Raw genomic sequence first — 18,271 nt, forward strand, 5'->3', positions numbered from 1 at the left:
TGTTCCCACCATACCTTCAACTGTTACTACCAAGATCACCATTATATTTGGCCAATCTAAAGCACACTTCTCTGTTTATCTTACTTCATGTCTCTGCAACACTGAACACAGTTGACTACTTCCTCTGTAGAAACCTTTTCTTCTCTGGGCTTTTGCAGCTCACTCTTTTCTGGTTTTCTTGTACCTACTTGTTGGGAACAGCTGAGCTGAAGGTCCCTGACTTGGGGGTAGTTTGACCAAAGGATTGCAACTGAACAGTTGTGGTCCAGAAACTTGGGCTGCTTCCAAGTCAAGTCCTGCCCTTTAGGAACTTGCAGGGCTGCCTCAGGGGACAGGTAACTTTCAAGGTCTTTCCTCGTATTTAGCTATGTCCTTCGGCTCAGCCTGCGCCACATTCTAGCCGCCCTAATCAGTGTTCCAGCTAGCTACCACAAGTTACAGTTTTTCTGATAAAGTTCCACTTACTGCTGGCTCCTTCAGTGCAAGATGTTCTTGTACTCCTTACCCTGCCTCAAGCACCTCCCCCTTCAGTGCTGTATATAATAAACTCACTGCTTTGGTCTTTGCCGAAGTCTGTGTCCCACCTGGTCCCAACTTTTCTGATTTCACTTGTGCCTTCAATTTATTTCTCATCTCCTGTAGGCCCTACTCGGGTTTAATATCTCCGCGCGGGTTGCAGAGAAAAGCCAATTGTCAGACGCGGCAGCTGGCCCCAACACCTACTGGTCTCTCCTCAATTTCCTTACCTAGTTTTTCCTCTCCTACTTCCCAACTCCTGTCTGGCTAAGTTAGTCAATTCCAGTGAATTAAATATCATGTGTATGATATCTACATCTCCATGTCAGATCTCATCTGGACTTCTTCAGCAGTGGTGGTTCACTGGGTAAGAATTCTCACCTGACCCAAACCATGGTATTTTCAATTGCCTGAAAAGTATGTGAAAGTTGGACAATGAATAAGAAAGACCATGGAAGAATTGATGTATTTGAATTATGGTGTTGGAGAAGAATATTGAAAGTACAATGGACTGCCAGAAGAAGCAACAAATCTGTCATGGGAGCTGTCATGGGAGCAGTACAGCCAGAATGCTTATTAGAAGTCAGGATGGAGAGACTTTATCTCTCATACTTCAGACATGTTATTAGGAGGGACCAGTCCCTGGAGAAGGACACCATGCTTGGTAAAGTGGAGAGTCATCGAAAAAGAGGAAGACTCCCAACAAGATGGATTGGCACAGTGGCAGCAGCAATGGACTCAAACACAGGCAGTGTTTCATTCTGTTGTGCATAGGGCCACTATGAGTCAGAACCAACTCAACGGCACCTAACAGCAGCATCAACATACAAGAGAATGAATGTGATTCCTGGCCAATGTACCTCACGTGCAGCCACCACCTGAATATAGGAGAAGTCTGCATGTTGCTATAATGCTGAGCTTAGCAGAGCTTCCAGACGATGACAGATTAGACAAGAAGGCCTGGCAATCTACTTCTAAAAATCAATCAGCAAATCTTAACACAAGAGTTTAGTCTACAACCGATCAGGAGATGGTGCAGGGCTGGGAAGTCCCATTGTGTATGGGTTCACCATGAGTATTTAGTTGTCTTACAGACATTTCAAATTCAGTATGTCCAAAACAAAAATCTGAATTCTCCTACTTCTGTATGTAGTACAATGAATTTCTTAATATGGCTATTTTAGCCATGTATCATCATTTTATAGCACCTTCCAAATGATTGGGGGTGTGGGCATCCAATAGTCTGCTAATTCAAATAAGGTACATGAAAGCCTTGTAGGGGATTGGTTAGTTTGTGGTATTACCAGCTTCCCTGGCAGAGGCTTTAGAGGGAGCTATGTAACACCAGACACAGCAAGAAATGGTGGCAAGAGCAATAACAGCACTAGATAACAAGACACAGGATGCCTGTTCAAGATGGGTGTGGCTTGCTGATCCACAGAGCTGAGAGCTGTAACACATGCTTGAGTAGGTCCCAAAAAGGCTTAGCAGCAGAGGGCAAGAAGGAGCTGTCCTGATCAAAGAACTGTATCCTGAGTTGTTCTTAATCCTTACAGTTGATCCTGATTCCATGTTATGACCTGTTACTTCCCTAAAAAAGCACTTAATTATTAAGTATAGTTTGTGAGTGGTGTAAGCTGCAGCAGCAAACTACCAAACCCAAAGACATGAGGAGGAATCGCTGATGTTAGAGATGATGGAGTAGCACAGCAATTTGGCAAAGTTGGACAATTGGGACATCTTTAACCTCTGCTTCACAAGAACATGTTCTGTGTTGATTCTTATAAAAGAAATTAATCATTTACCATAAATGATATTACTATCCAAACACATACTCCCTGAAGCTTGGGAATGATGCAATCCATTAGTAAGTGCTGATTATTTTACCTCTAAAACTGATCTAAAATATGCCATCTTTCCATTTCTAAATCTAACACCTAAGTACAGGCCATCAAGAATTCCAGCTAGACTGTTGTCATAGCCTCCTAACAGGTCCTTTCATCTCCATTTTGCCTTGCTCCAAATCAATCTCCACTCTGCATCAAAAATGAACTTCTCAATATATAAACTGAACTATGTCCCATCCCATTTAGAAATGACCAATGGCTTCCTCCTACACTTGAAATAAAATTCAAACTTCAAGGCCTGTATCATCGTGCCCCTCCCTATCTCTCCACATTTTGTCTTGAGCCACCACCCAGTCATAGTGGTCTTCTTTCAGGTCCCAGAATTTATCAGGGTCTTCCCAACCTCGAAGTACAAGTTATTGCCTCTCATTAAATGCCATTTTTCACATGGCTAACTCTCCTTTCCCTTTGCCTTCAGTTTAAATAGCAAGTCCTCAGAAAGGCATTCCTTTACCATTTCCCTAAAAAGAGATTCCCTTCTGTCACTTTGTGCTTCATTGCTTTCTGTCTTCTCTACCTATATGATTATAAGCTGCATGAAAATTAGCATGATACATCTTGTTCATTATTATACTCCTAGTGCCAAGTACAACGTATGCCTCACAGTACATGTTCAATAAATAATTGCTGTATGTATTAACTTATGGTATCATTTTAATGCAAATTTTAATAGTACTGCAAAGTTCCTAACACAATGTATTTTTTCTGGATAGCTTCTGAAAAAAAAAAAAAGTACCCCCAAATTCATATCAAAACTTGATTTTTGCGAAGTGTCACCTTACCTAAGCTGAATCTTTCAAAAGCCTCCTGTCTGTCCTGAGTGGTTACTGCGTGACCTTCCAAACTCTCCAGTGAACGGAGGTGGAAAATGGTAAACTGCTGGTAATGAGGAAGAGCCACAATTGGATTTTCTAGTAGGATCAGGGAAGTCAAATCTTGAAGTGGTTTCAACTTGCTTACATTCTGGAGCTGAAGAGACGTAAAGGATTCATATTATCATAATTTAGAAACAATAAACATACCTAAAGGAAGTAACAAATCAAAGGAAACTACTCTTAACAAGGCAAGAAATCTACTCATGAGAGCCATTTTCTACACATAGTGGTGGCAGGGAAGCGGTGGAAAGGAGGACAGAGTTTTTGAGTAGTAGAGTATGTCTGTGCAATCTTCATACACCATTTCATTTGTACTTCCTCACAACAGCTTATGATTTAAGTATTATATTGATTTTACAGATGAAGAAACTGAGGCTCAAAGAAGTTAGGTAACTTGCAAAGACCCAGATCTTGGAAATGAATTAATTAAGATTTGAATTCAGTTCTGTGTCATTCTAAACTAGGGTCTTTTCATTATAAAGATGGAACAAGTGTAAAATGTGTTGTTATTGTTAAGGGTTGTCAAGTTGGTTTCAACTCAAAGTGACCCTGTACAGGGTTTCCGAGGAGCGGCTGGTGGGTTTAAACCACTGACTTTGTGGTTAGCAGTTCAGTGCTGATCCTACAGCACCATACCAGGACCCCAATGACTACAAAAAGGATTTTGGTAACTGTTCAGATAACAGTTACAAATGATCATTTAAAAAATCCGGGTATGTAGAGACGTCCATTTTTGAAGCTGATATTAAGGAACATAACAGGCTCTCTCACACCGTGGCCCAAGTCAATAAGGCTAAACAGAACCGGGATCTGACCCCAAACAGAAGACAGCAAGTTCTTAAATTCTAACATTCTTAAGAATGCTTTAAAGCAGTGACTCTTAATGAGAGATGGCAGGAAATGTATTCTGAAAAAAGCATACTCAGTAAAGCAGTCTAATTTTACATTTAGAAAAGCAAGGGGGTCAAAAACTAGAGAGAGGGAAGCAAAACAAAATCTCAAATTGGAGGTGGTGCAGGAGAGGGAGCACCCAGCTTCCCTAGGTGGGTCTGTCCAAATCTCTGGAGGAAAGTGCGATTTTTATGTTTATTGAAAGGGGCGGTAAAAAGGCTGAGAACTACTGCTCTAAATAATGAGTAAAATAAATCTTCCCAAGTGAATGTGCATCCCTTGTCCTGATGCCAACATCAGATATAAACTGGGATAAGAAATTACGTACAGAAACTCTCCTGGGTGACTTCCCTAACAGCAGCTCTCTCAGGGTCATCTACTGTATTCTTTGTGGCAAAATTGAGACTTGCTTTTCCCATCCCCCCACAAGCTTCAGGAGCCCTGAGCTGAGGAGCTGACACTTTACACACACAGTGTGGGGCTGTCACTGCTCAGACATTGTCAACTGCACAGCATGACACAAATGGCCTCCACTGGTGAAAGTCTGATTTCAGGTTTTAAAGCATTTTCATAGTCCTCATTCCATCCAAGCCCCATACCCACCCTATAAAGTAGTAAAGGTTTTATTTTTGCCAAATTTACACAGGTTAAAGAATCCTCAAACTCACAGAAAGCCAAGTCTAGATGGCTCTCATTTCCTACTCTATGATCTTTCATTTCTTACGTCTACTTTCAATTTTTACTTCTTGGTCAAAGATTAAGATCTTTTAAGAAAGAAGAAATCCCATTAAAAAAAAACAATAAAAACAAAAACCAACAACTCAGATTTGAATCTTTTTCTACAAGTCCCAAAATTTGAAAAGTAATTCTTCTGACTTTAAATAACTTACCGATGATATCTTGTTGCCTTTCAGATTGAGGACCCGCAAAGATTTTAACTTCTTCCCTAACCATACTGGGATATGTTCAATTTCATTTCCTGCAAGATTTAGCTTTTGCAGATTACACATATTTTCTATGCCTTCAATTTTGCTATAAAGGAAAGTATAAAATTAAATTTAATGAGAACAGTGACATTTGTCTTCCACTGTATTTTAAGAATAAGTAACTTTGGTCTCATTTGGGGTTACTTTTCATAATTTTATCAATTCTTTTCCTAAATGAGAACCAGGAAATGGGGCTAAGAGCCAATATACTAGAAGCACTAAACTGCTAACCATTACTGTGCCCAGCAGCCCTACCTGTCTTATAGTCCACCATTAGGGCCCCACTGAGAAGCATTCTAAGTCTTAAAATAAGTGACATTAGTATATATAACCACAAAACTTGCCCTAAATCCAAGCCCTGGACTATTCAGCATAAAGTGTGAATAAAGATTACAGATTGGAAGCACACTGGAAAAGAAGAGTCTGTGAGTGACAATGTCACTGCCCACTATGAAACGTAATAACTGCCCACTAGAGAAGACTGGAATTCTCAGAAGCACACACTTGGCTATGTGTTAGTCTTATGAAGAGAAAATGCTCTCAGTTATTAGCTCAACTCACCCCAAAATGATTATGGAGGCCATCAGTACATGGCTACCATTCTGAGTTAGTGGTCTCGATGATGGTTTATCAATACCAATATTTTAATCACAGTATTCCAGTTAATAATTTTTTTGTTATCCATATTGATCAATTTTTATTAGTGATGTATTCTTCCAAGTGAATTCTAACTGAATGCTTGGAACATTTTCTACCAAGTAAATATTTCAAAGCTTTTCCATTTCTATTTTGCTGAAATTATTTTCATTAGGATCAATTATTTTCAATGTAAACGTTATAAGGATTTGATTCATTAATCTTTCTTTTTCTCATTTCAATTTTGTCTTATTATAGCTTCTGTCACTACTAGCTTTTTGTGGTTTATTGGCTTTGTTGGCCATTATTTCTGAGAAGATTTTAAAGCCTCAGAAACCCTATACAAGGTTGCTATGAGTCAGAATCGACTCAACAGCATTTAACAATAAGAACATTTATAGCAATACTACTTTGGGGGGGGGGCGGGGGAGGGGGAAGTCCCGGTGTGGCACTGTGGGTTAACGTGCCAGACTACAAAGCCGTTTGAACTGCAAGGCTGGCAGTTCAAACTCACCAGCTGCTCCTAGGAAACCCTATACAGGGTCGCTATGGGTTGGAATCGACTCGACGGTACTCAACAAATACAGATTACAAAAATTTTTCAAGATTTAATTCTTCCATCAGTTTTTGTCTATAGTAAGTTTTCTATGTGCAGTTTTAACCATTGTCAGTTTTATTTCTAACAGTTGTTATTTATTATGAACTGGAAATAAGACTGAGGGCATTTCTTATAACAATGAGCAAAGAATATTAAGATAAATCCATAAAATCAAAATGAGACCGAGATATCTTTCTGCCCAAAATGGCAGGATTAAAACATTGTTTCATGCCAACCTCCTTAATTTAAGAAGGCAGTGAGCAAAACACAGACTACCGCTAGGAAAAATTCCTGTCAAAATGGAATTAAGAAAATAAAATTTGGTAATCAAAAATCTATCTCCTACACTTGTCTGGGGATATTCATTAACTACATGCTCAAATTTATGATATAAGTAATTCTCAAAGTGAACACTGAGTGGCTACTCATTTGCTACCCCTGCTAGAGAGTAAGATCCCCTAAGAACTTGACTGAACCTCAGCATAGTGATCCTGCTTGGAGCAGGTGGTGGGCCGGCAACGTCTGGCGCATGGGGTCCCCAGCTGATCTCCTCCCTCCCTGCCTTCCTCGGATGGCGGCTGTTTATGCTGGACGTGTGGCCAGAGACGGGTAAGGATCACGTGGAACCTCGGCTACTTAAGACAGAGCCATTGCCATGCTGCAATGAGTCTCAATGACTGGTAAGACTGAGGAATTCGAATTCGCACTGACCACCTAAGACAGGCAGCGTCCCTTAAACAATCAATAAATAAGGAGGATTCGGATGCAGACCGTGCAGACCCGGTCAGGAGGCCAAGCCCCTGTGGGCCCAAGCGTTGCTGACCGTCCAAACCATAGGATCTGAGGATCAGACTTTAGCTACCTAGTAGACATAGCAAACTGTCCCTCATCTGATTATTCAGTAATGCTTGTTAGTAATCTCATACATGAGCCCTGCATATCCACAGACAAATGTAAAAACCTTCCCTAAAAGCCAAGACTGTAAATTCCAAAAAGGCAAGTCCCCCAACATCCAAAAAAAAAAGCTAAATAGGATAGAGAGAAACACTGTAAACTGATGATATATGGAGGGGATAATAATCAATGTAATGAAACAAGCTATATGAATGGTTGAATGTGAAGCTGATGATGTGCCCTGTAAACTTTCACTCAATGCAAAATAAAAACATTTAATTAAAAAAAAAATCTATCTCCTTCTTTGATAACACTCGATATTATTCTATACTTGTTGTTGAATGCTGTCGAGTTGCTTCTGACTCATGGAGACCCTGTAAAGGATTTCAAAGGAGCAGCTGATGAGTTTGAACCATAGACCTTGCAGTTCAAACTGATTTTGTGGTCCAGGGCTTTAAACCACACACTTATTCCAAAACAAAAAGGCAACTATCATATGTGGAAATCTAGACTATCATTGAATAAGGATCAAAGTTCCTACCCTTTCAAAGGATTCTTTCAGTAACATATCTTATCTCTCTAAAACAAAGATCATGCAATGCTATCTACAGTATTTACTTACCTGATTTTGTTATATGATAAATTGAGTTCACGTAATTTTAATAGTTTATCCATCTTCTCAATCTTCCCTATGACATTATAGCTGAGATTCAGTACTTCAAGTCGAACACATTTTTCCAAATTTTCGATATACTGATTGGAAACAAATGAATAAATACTTGACTTAACAGATGACTTGACATAAAAGCATTTAAGTCTGTGCATCAGGGATGAGCAGTCATAAAGGAACACTGAACCCTTATTGCCCCTTGACAGTCCCTTGGTGCAGGTCTCCTTGACCAGGAGTAGCAATTCTTTTCACACGGCCAAGCTCTCTTTGCCCCTCAGCAGACAGCACTTCCTGAGTGAATACTAAGAAGCTCAAGAAGAACAACACCCCGCTATCTTTCCCTCCATCTCACCGTTTTGATGCCTCTCTTCCCCTCCCTCCATCCTTGACTCCAAGATCGCTTCCATCCTTGTAAAGTTCACCCAGGCACTCATGCTCTTATAAAACCTTACCCACCTCCTGCCTCCATTCCCCTGAAACATCAACTTTTTACTGTCTCCTGGATCTTCCCCCTCAAGTTCAAAAACATGCATTATTCAGCAAATATTCACTATTCTCTTAGTACACACCAAAAGTTGTTGTTAAGGGCTGTCGAATCGGTTCCAACTCATAGTGACCCTGTAGAGAGTTTCTGAGGAGCAGCTGGTGAGTTTAAACCACCAACCCTGTGATTCAAACTGACCTTACAGTCCAGAATTTACCCTATAGCACCACACCAGGACTCCATACCAGAAATGGCACCAAATAATAGGGATATAGCAGTGAACTTGACAATTTTTTGCCACATCAAACCTAGGTCCAACATACACAAGCCTCTTCTTTATAACAAATCTCCTTGCACTGAACTTGTTTTTCTATCAAGTCATCATCATCCTATTTCTGGTATCTGCCACCAATATTCTCAAAAGACCTTTGCTTGTTTTACCTTCTTCTACATATTCCTATTCTATTGGGAAGGCAATACACCTTATGTCCCCATTAGTTTATTCAAATAGTTCTCTGCTTGGTCACCAATCACTCATCTTTTCCACAAATACTTATCAAACACGGACCATGCATGTTCTAGGTATTGCAAATAGTGTTGAATAAGGGAGCATAGCTCTTGTTTTCATTCACAGGAGACAGGCAATATACAAGCAAGCAAAGTTTCAGATACTGATGAGTACTAAAAAGAAACCAAAGACAGCATGATGTGACAGAAAACAAGCACAAGGGCAGATTTTGTCTGTTGTGGTCACAGCTATAGATAGCACTACTGCCTAGAAAACAGTAGGTGCTAAAAAGAATCTGTTGACTGAAAGAATGAGGAGAGAGCAGGGGGAGAGGGTGCCTATTGGGAGTTGCTGATGAATAGCCAAATCCAAATGACTTCACTCTATCTGACTATTCTATGACGTTTTATATCCGTCCTCTCTTGCTTAAAGTTCCTCTTCCTTTAGCCTCCAATGATCATATGCTTAGAGCTTCTCCGTTTCCAACAGCTCTTTCACGCTTCTTCACTGGTTCTACCTCTCCCATCTACTCTCTCACTCACTCTTTGATTCTCCTCACTATTCCTCCTCTTAATCCAAGGAATTCTTCACACTAAGCTTTATGTTCTCAGAGATCAGAAACTAAGTTTATTAACCTTGATATCTATCACTACACATTAACATAATGCCTGGCATATAATAAACAGACAACATTTATTAATTTGTTATTTCATTTCCCACCACTTGTCTGTCAGTTTTTCATATGGTGGTAGCTTTGTGTTGCTGGGATGCTGGAAGCTATTTTAAATACCAGCAGGGTCACCCTCGGTGGATAGTTTTCAGTGGAGTTTCTAAACTATGACAGACTAGAAAAATGAAAAGGCAGATCACTTCTGAATGGTTAGTCACTGAAAACCTTATGAATAGCAGTGGAACATGTTCTGATATAGTGCCTAAAGATGAGACCCTCAGGATGAAAGGCATTCAAAATATGACTAGGGATGACTGCCTCCTCAAAGCAGAATTGACCTTCATGACTAGAATGAAGCAAAGCTTTGTGACCTTTATTTGCTGATGTGGCACAACTCAAAATGGGAAGAAACAGCTATCCATTACTAATAAAAAATGGAATATAAAGAGTATAAATCTAGGAAAATTGGCCATTGTCAAAAATGAAATGGAGCAAATAAAGATAGATATTCTAGGCATTAGTGAGCTGAAATGGACTGACATTGGCCATTTGGAATCAGATAATCATATGGTTTACTATGCTAGTAAGGACAAATTCAATAGGAATTGTGTCGCATTCACTGTCAAAAAGAACATTTAAAGATCTTTCTTGAAGTACAATGCTGTCTATGATAGGACAATATCAATAAGTCTATAAGGAAGCCCAGTTAATACCACTATTATTCAAACTGATACACCAACCACTAAAGCCCGTGATGATGAAATTGAAGAATTCTATCAACTGCTTCAGCCTGAAAGCAATAAAATATGCAATCAAGATGTATTAATAATTACTGGTAACTGAGATGCAAAATTTGGAAACAAAGAGGAAGAATCGATAGTTGGGAAATATGGCCTTGGTTATAGAAATGATGCTGATGATCATGATAGAATTTTTGTAAAACCAATGACTTACTCATTGCAAATACATTTTTTTTAGCAACTATACACCTGCACCTCACCAAAAGGAATACACAGGAATAAAACTGACTACATCTGTGGGAAGACACCATGGAGAAGTTCAATATCATCAGTCAAAACAAGGCAAGGGGCCAACTGCAGAACAGACCATCAATTGCTCAGATGCAAGTTCAGGCTGAAGATGAAGAAAATTAAAACAACTCCCTAAGAAACAAAATATCACTCTGAGTACATCCCACCTGAATTTAGAAAGCATCTCACAAACAGATTTGATGCATTGGACACTAATAACTAAAGACCAGAGGAATTGCAGAATGGCATCAAGAACATCATACATGAAGAAAGCCAAAGGTTATTTACAGACAGGAAAGATAAGATGAAGGTGAATATAAGAATAGATTCCAAAAGTTGCTCTTTAACATACAGAAGCTAAAGTGACTGAAAAAAAAAAAAATGAAGTAAAAGAGCTGAAGAGAAAGTTTCAAAGAACAATTCGATAGGACAAAGTCGAGTATTACAATGCAATGTGCAAAGATCTGGAGTTAGAAAACCAAAAGGGAAGAAGATGCTCAGTAGTTTTGGAGCTGAAAGAACTGAAGAAAATATTCAAGACTTGGGTTGCAATACTGAAGTATTCTACAGGCAAAATACTTAATGATGCAGAAAGCATCAAAAGAAAATGAAAGGAGTGCATAGTCACTGTACCAAAAACAACTGGTTGAAGCTCAAACATTTCAAGGTGTCATATGTTCAAGTACAGTCCAAGTGGCACAGAGGCACTGGCGAAAAACAAGACTACAGAAATTGATGGACTACAAAATGAATGTTTCAACAAACCAATGAGTGATGGAGGCACTTACTCATCTATGGCAAGAAAATTGAAAGACAGTTCCAGGGCTGACTGAAAGAGATTCATATTTGTGCTCATTCCAAAGAAAGGTGACCCAATAGAATGTGAAAATCATAGAAAAGTATCATCACATGCAAGTAACATTTTTCTGAACATAATTTTAAAAAAAACCACAGTTGCAGTTGGACATAGACAGGGAGGTGCCAGAAATTCAAACCAGATTCAGAAGAGGATATGGAACCAAGGACATCACTACTTATGTCAGATGGATTTTGGCTGAAAGCAGAGAATACCAGAAAGATGTTTACTTGTGGTTTATTGACTATATAAAGGCTTTTGACTGTGTTGATCATGACAAGTTAAGGACAACACAGTGAAGAATGGGTTTTCCAGAACACTTGATTGCACTCATGAGGAACTTGCACATACACCAGCAGGCAGTTGTTAGAACAGAACAAGAGGATACCGAATAGTTTAAAATCAGGAAAGGGCTGTACTCTTTCACCACATTTACTCAATCTGTATGCTGAGAAACTAATTTGAGAAGTTGGATTATATGAAGAAGAACGTATCATCAGGATTGGAGGAAGACTCAATTAACAACCTGCAATATTCAGATGCTACAACCTTGCTTGCTGAAAGCAAAGAGGACTTAAAATATTAATGAAAATCAAAGGTCACAGCCTTCAGTATGGATTGTGCCTCAATGTGTTCCTTTACATTCTCACAGCTGGACCAATAAATTACGTGATGATAAATGGGGGAAAGACTGAAGTTGTTAAAGACTTCATTTTGCTTGGATCTCAATCAACACTCATGGAAACAGCAGTCAAGAAATCAAATGATGCATTAGGTCAGATAAATCTGCTTCTCAAGTCCTCCTTAAAGTGTACAAGAGCAAAGATAACAGTTGGAAGACTAAGGTGAGCCTGACCCAAGGCAAGGTATTTTCAATTGCCTAACTTGCATGTGAAAGCTGGACAACAAATAAGGAAAACCGTAAAAGAATTGATGCATTTGAGTTACGGTATTAGAGAAGAACATTTTTAAGTACCATGGATTGTTAGATGAACCAAAAAATCTGTGTTGGAAGAAGTATAGTCAGAATACACACTTTTCTACATTAATGCACAGAGTTCTAATTTATTTTTCAAGAGACCTTATGGTATTTCCCCACATATTGTACTATAATTTAGTCAATTCCCTATTGATAACAGACATTTAGTTATCTCCTTTTTAAATTTTTAAATAAAATATAATAATTTTAGTAATAAGCAACCTGTATATAATAAATATAACAAACAACCCTGGAGTCCTGGTGTGGTGCTATAGGATAAGTACTGGACTGCAAACAACAAGGTCAGCAGTTCAAACCCACTAACTACTCCTCGGGGTCATTAGGAGTCGGAGACGACTCGATGGCACAACAACAAACAACACACATTTTTGTATATTGTTGTTGTTAAGTGCCGTTGAGTCGGTTCTGACCCATAGCAACCCTGTATAGGGTTTCTGAGGAGCAGCTGGTGAGTTTGAACTGCCGGCCTTGCAGCTCAAACGACTTTGCAGTCTCACGCATTAACTCACAGCACCACACCATGACTCCCATTTTTGTACATATGTGCAAATAATATCAGTATAATAAGAACTGCTATGTCCGTGGGTATGAACTCAACTGCTAGATCAAAAATAAGAAAACTCTGATAAATAACACTATACTGTTTTCCTAAATGTAATACCAATCTATACTTCTAGTAAGAACATATGAAAATACTCATTTTCAACATCCCTCTGAACACTGACATTATCTTCTAAAATTCTTGTCCATTAGGTGTAGAGAGTTCTTGGGTGGCACAAAAAGACTAGCATATGCAGCTGCTAACCCAAAAGTTGGAGGCTCAAGTCCACCTGAGGTGCGCTGGGATAAAGACCTGGCTATCTACTTGCCAAAAGGCAATCCCCAATCCCCTAAGTAGCACACATGGAGTTGTCAGGAGTTGGAATTAATGTGATGGTAACTGGTACTAGAAGTAGATATACAAGATAAAAAATGGTATCAAGCTCCTATATTGTTCCCTATATATTTTTTAATATGAGAAAGCATCAAAAAGTTCATGATAAAATTTCATTATCTTTTAATTCCATTTTCCACAAAATTTTTGAAGTTTCTTTGTATTTTTGTTGATTTTTTTGTTTCATTTTCCATGAGCTCTTCAAAATTCTACAATTGTTTTGAATAACATGGGATAGGAATCTAAACTTGTATTTTTCTAATTAGAAAAACTAAATTTCCCATTGCAATATGTTCATTTTGTATAGTTTATGGATAAGTAGTCAACACTCTAGACTGGAAAATAGATCCTTGATGATAGAAAAAATCAGCAAACTTTTTCTGTAGAAGGCTAGGTAGTAATTATTTTTGGTTTTACAGACCATAAAGTCTCTGTGTTATTCAACCTTTCACTGTACTGTAAAAACAGCCATAAACATTAAGCAAATAAATGGGTGGTATGGTTGTGTTTCAATATTAACTTTTACTTGTAAAAATATGAAGCAGGCCCAATATGACCCATAGGCTCTTCTCTACCAAAGGAACCGTGGTGACACAGTGATTAAGAGCTTGGCTCTTAACTGAAAGGTCAGTGGTTCAAATCCAAGAGCTAGTCTGCAGAAGTAAGATGTGGCAGTTTGCTTATATATGATTTGTTGTCGTTAAGTGCCTTCGAGTCGGTTCTGACCCATAGTGACCCTGTACAGGGTTTCTGAGGCTGTAACTCTTTATGGGAGCAGAATGCCTCATCTTTCTCCCATGGAGCGGCTGGTAGTTTCAAACTGCTGGCCTTAAGGTTCGCAGCCCGATTCGTAACCACTAAGCTACCAGTGCTCCATGTGATAGTTGTTTCTAAGTGCCGTTGAGTCAGTTCCAACTCATAGTGACCCTGAATAGGGATTCCAAGGAATGTCTGGTGAGTTTGACCTTGTCCAGTGTTTATTGTACAGCACCAAACCAGGACAGCCTTGTAAACCATAGAGAGTAGTCTACTCTGTCCAATAGGATTACTATGTGTCAAAATCAACTCAACAACAATGGCTTCAGTTTAGTTTGGGCAAGTAATATATTTGTTGTTGTTGTTAAGAGCTGTCAAGTCAGTGACAACTCACAGGGACCCTGTATAGGGTTTCCAAGGAACAACTGGTGAGTTTCAACAACTGACAACATAATCGTTAGCAGTCTTACAAGCACCACAAATGGTAAGAATCCAAGTTACTTAACATAGTTCAGGTAGCTGGTGATATTCTTCTGACAGAGCTTTCACTAGAAATAATACAGAGTTTGCTACAAATCAGGTGACATTAGGATGAGATGTTACTTTAAAATCTAATATAATCTTTTGTTGTTGTTGTTGCTACAAACTTTAAAGCAACTTAAAAACAATGTCTATACTTAGAAACCTACCCTAAATTTCTTGCCACCATCTTTAGAAAGTGAAAGGTTCAGAGATTTTGCCAAGGCCAAGTTGTCCTGCTTGGTAAGCTTTTTAACAAGGGCCTCAGTAATGTATCGGACTCCTGCATGTGAATCAGCTTCTGAAATTACAAAAACAGACTATCAGACAGGAAAACACAAAAATCAGAAAATCAAATTATTTTGATTTTATAGCATAAAAAACATGTTTTTAAATCCTGCATGTAAAATCACCTAGCTAATTCTGAGCACAATGCTTTAGTAATATTTTATTTTAGGTAGCATTTCAATAATAATAATAATGATAGGAATAGTTATAATCTACAAATATTAGTTCTGCCAAGCTTTGAGTAAATGCTTTATATTTTAAACATTTGACTTGTACAAAAAAATCCTTGAAATAAAAACTATTAACAACCTCATTTATAAAAGGGGAAATCATTTGCCCAAGAACTTACAGTCAGTACTTGATTGAACTCAGGCAAATGAATTCAAAATGTGTACTGTTAACCATATGCAACACCGAAGGTTTTAGTAATATTTTCGTGTTAGTCCTTAAAATAAACTAGCACTATCTAGTGAGGTATTTTTTATTCCAATCTAAAGTTTAGAAATATTTTTATTCTTAAAAATCCTGTTTTCCAATTTTTTTTTAATAGTGAAAACCCCTAATCTGTTGCTCTTTTAAACAGCATGATACACATTTTCCATCAATAAAGTGCTACCTTGATGGATAGCTAGATGATGGGCAGCATGCCCCATCAGGACTTTCTGGATATTTCTGTCAGAGTGTTAAAACCATTCTGCATTTTTAAAAAGCAGCCATTCAAAGAGGACTGTTTCTTCCTTTATGATTCAGAGAAAATTTAACCCTCGGTTCAGATGCAGGCTGTGGGTTAAAGATTCCCTACGCTTATTTAAAATGGGTTACGGTTATACTTATTTTGATTCAAAATAAATTTTTTTAATTTGGTTTGTTCTAGGAAAGAAAATGGCTGATATTCTAAGATTGGAAATGACAATGGACCAGCTGGCAGTAAAGGTACAGTACAAATGTTAGAATGTTAACTAATAAAAGCTGGTCAGCGTTCAACTCAAGTTTAGTGACTGTGATTTCATGACTTGGCAACAAGTAATACAGTTTTGTAAAGAGATTTCCAAAATAACAAAATGCTTTCAGTAAAAATAAATAAGTAAATAAATAAGGTAGAACACAATATGAATGACCCATACACAGAACTCCATCTACAGCCAGATAAGCAGTTTGCCAACAAGTAGACTAGCATAACCAAGCATAGATACAATTTTTACACTAAATTGGGCACTCCATTCTGAAGTAAAATAATGTGCCCTACTGTTAACCAAGAATGCTAATAAACTTGGGATGTGGGATTAAAGGCACCTCACACCACAGGAGACAGAGCTTCCTCTTTCTCTTTCTGGAAACTTCCTAATCCTAATCCTCCTTTAGATATCTTCATCTTCACCGAGAAACTTCTCCCACTGTCTTCAAACAATAAGTCAAGTTAGTACCAGCCCAGATGTTACATTTGGACCAAAAATGAAAACACAGTATTTCTCATCTCTATGTGGTAAAACATACCCTTAGATTTTAAAGTAATACCTTTATGGTCTTGGTAGCCTAAAGGAATATCGCTTTCTTCTTGCTCACAATACTGTCCTCCAGAAAGAAAAGGCGGAGTCTCTGGTCCACTTAAAGGTGAAAGCGACCGAGATCTCATATTGGATTTAAGAGATGCTGGATGAGGAGAGCGAGATGATGGTGGTATCTTTGCTCTGGAAAATATTCTTTGTTGAGGACCTTTCTTCATCGCAAGAAGTCTGCAAGAGTTTTCAGTAAATTTCATGAGGTTAATACTTTAGAGCTACCAAAGTTTTTAATTAGTTGTGTTTATTCTTAAAACACCATGACTAAATTTTCAACAGTACAAGGTTATAAACTCACAGGCTACCCATACTAGTGACTCACCCCAGTCCAAGTGATGGACTATGTCAAACATTTCTGATCACCTGGCCAGAGGGAAAATTTAATTAAATGCCAAAGCAAAAAGTGATACCTGTCATTTCTGTTCTCAATTCAGTGAAAAGAACTATTCACAAGGCCCTTCCTACCCATAAAGAGGTCTAGACTGGAAGAAACTGGAAATATTGGTCAACCAACATTTAATACTGAAGAGTACTCTCTTTTTCCTGAAAGTTTCTTCCTTTGGCCTCTGGGACTCTACATTTTCCCAAGATTCTTCCTGCCTTCCTGGACATTTATTCTGTTGCCGTTGTTGTAAAGTTATCATCAAACTGGTTCCAATTCACAGCAATCCTGCATAAGATTTCTGAGGAGTAGTAGCTGGCAGGTTTGAACCACCAATCTTGTGATTAACAGTCCAGTGCTTATCCTACAGTGCCACACCGGGGATCCATATATTCCCTATATACTATTGCTGTTGCTGTAGTTAAGTGCCTCCTTTATTGGCTCATGCACCTGTATTCAGCGTTAAAAGGTTGACATCCTCAAGGATTCCTTCTAGTGTCTAATCTCACCCTGTTGTTATGTGCTGTCAAGTCAGTAGGTGCTGTTGAGTCGATTCTAACTGCACAACAAAACAAACCACTGCCTAGTTCTGTGTCATCCTCCCAATCATTATGTTCAAGTCCTGTTGCCACTGCATAACTGCATAAATTCATCTCGTTGTACGTATTCCTTCTTTTTTGCTGACCCTCCATTTTACCAAGCATGATGTCCTTCTCCAGGAACTGTTCACTCCTGACACGTTCAAAGTATGAGAGACAAAGTCTCAACATCCTCGCTTCTAAAGAGCATTCTAGTTAGATTTCTCCCAAGACATATTTGTTTGTTCTTCTGGCAGTCCATGGTACTTTCAATATTCTTCTCTAACACCATTAATTCAAATGTATCCATTCTCTTTGGTCTTCCTTATTCATTGTCCAACTTTCACATGCATATGAAGCAAATGAAAATACCATGACTTTGGTTAGGCACACCTTAGTCCTCAAACTGACATCTTTGTTCTTTAGCACTTTAAAGAGGTCTCATGCAGTAGATTTGCTTAATGTAATATACATCCTTTGATTTCTTAATTTCCATCAGTGTTGACTGTGCCTTATAATATTGAGCTTTTCCATTGCCTCTTCCCATAGATGTGGTTAATTTGATTCCTGTGTAAAAAGGCACTTTCAATGAGTAAGTCATTAGTTTTAAAAGTCTATAATGCAATCTCCAGCACTATTTCTATCACCAAGGCCGTATTTTCCAACTAATAATCCTACCTCTTTGCTTCCAACTTTCACATTCCAATCACCAGTAATTACTTGACTGCATGTT

At 38.4% G+C, this 18,271-nt stretch overlaps 1 protein-coding gene across 1 annotated transcript in view; it reads right to left on the reverse strand.

Moving 5' to 3' along the window:
- Positions 1 to 16,766, reverse strand: part of CNTRL (centriolin) — a 109,546-nt gene extending 92,780 nt beyond the window's left edge. Inside the window, exons 1-5 of the mRNA XM_006865666.1 lie at positions 16,535 to 16,766; positions 14,902 to 15,032; positions 7,926 to 8,056; positions 5,080 to 5,221; positions 3,206 to 3,392 (exon numbers count right to left, since the gene is read on the reverse strand). Of these exons, the coding sequence (XP_006865728.1) occupies positions 3,206 to 3,392; positions 5,080 to 5,221; positions 7,926 to 8,056; positions 14,902 to 15,032; positions 16,535 to 16,742 (799 nt within the window). The 5' untranslated portion in view covers positions 16,743 to 16,766. The remainder of the gene's footprint in view (positions 1 to 3,205; positions 3,393 to 5,079; positions 5,222 to 7,925; positions 8,057 to 14,901; positions 15,033 to 16,534) is intronic.
- Between the last annotated feature and the right edge of the window lie 1,505 nt (positions 16,767 to 18,271).

This window comes from Chrysochloris asiatica, unplaced genomic scaffold (genome assembly GCF_000296735.1).
Source record: "Chrysochloris asiatica unplaced genomic scaffold, ChrAsi1.0 scaffold00081, whole genome shotgun sequence".
In the NCBI taxonomy this organism is placed as follows: domain Eukaryota; kingdom Metazoa; phylum Chordata; class Mammalia; order Afrosoricida; family Chrysochloridae; genus Chrysochloris; species Chrysochloris asiatica.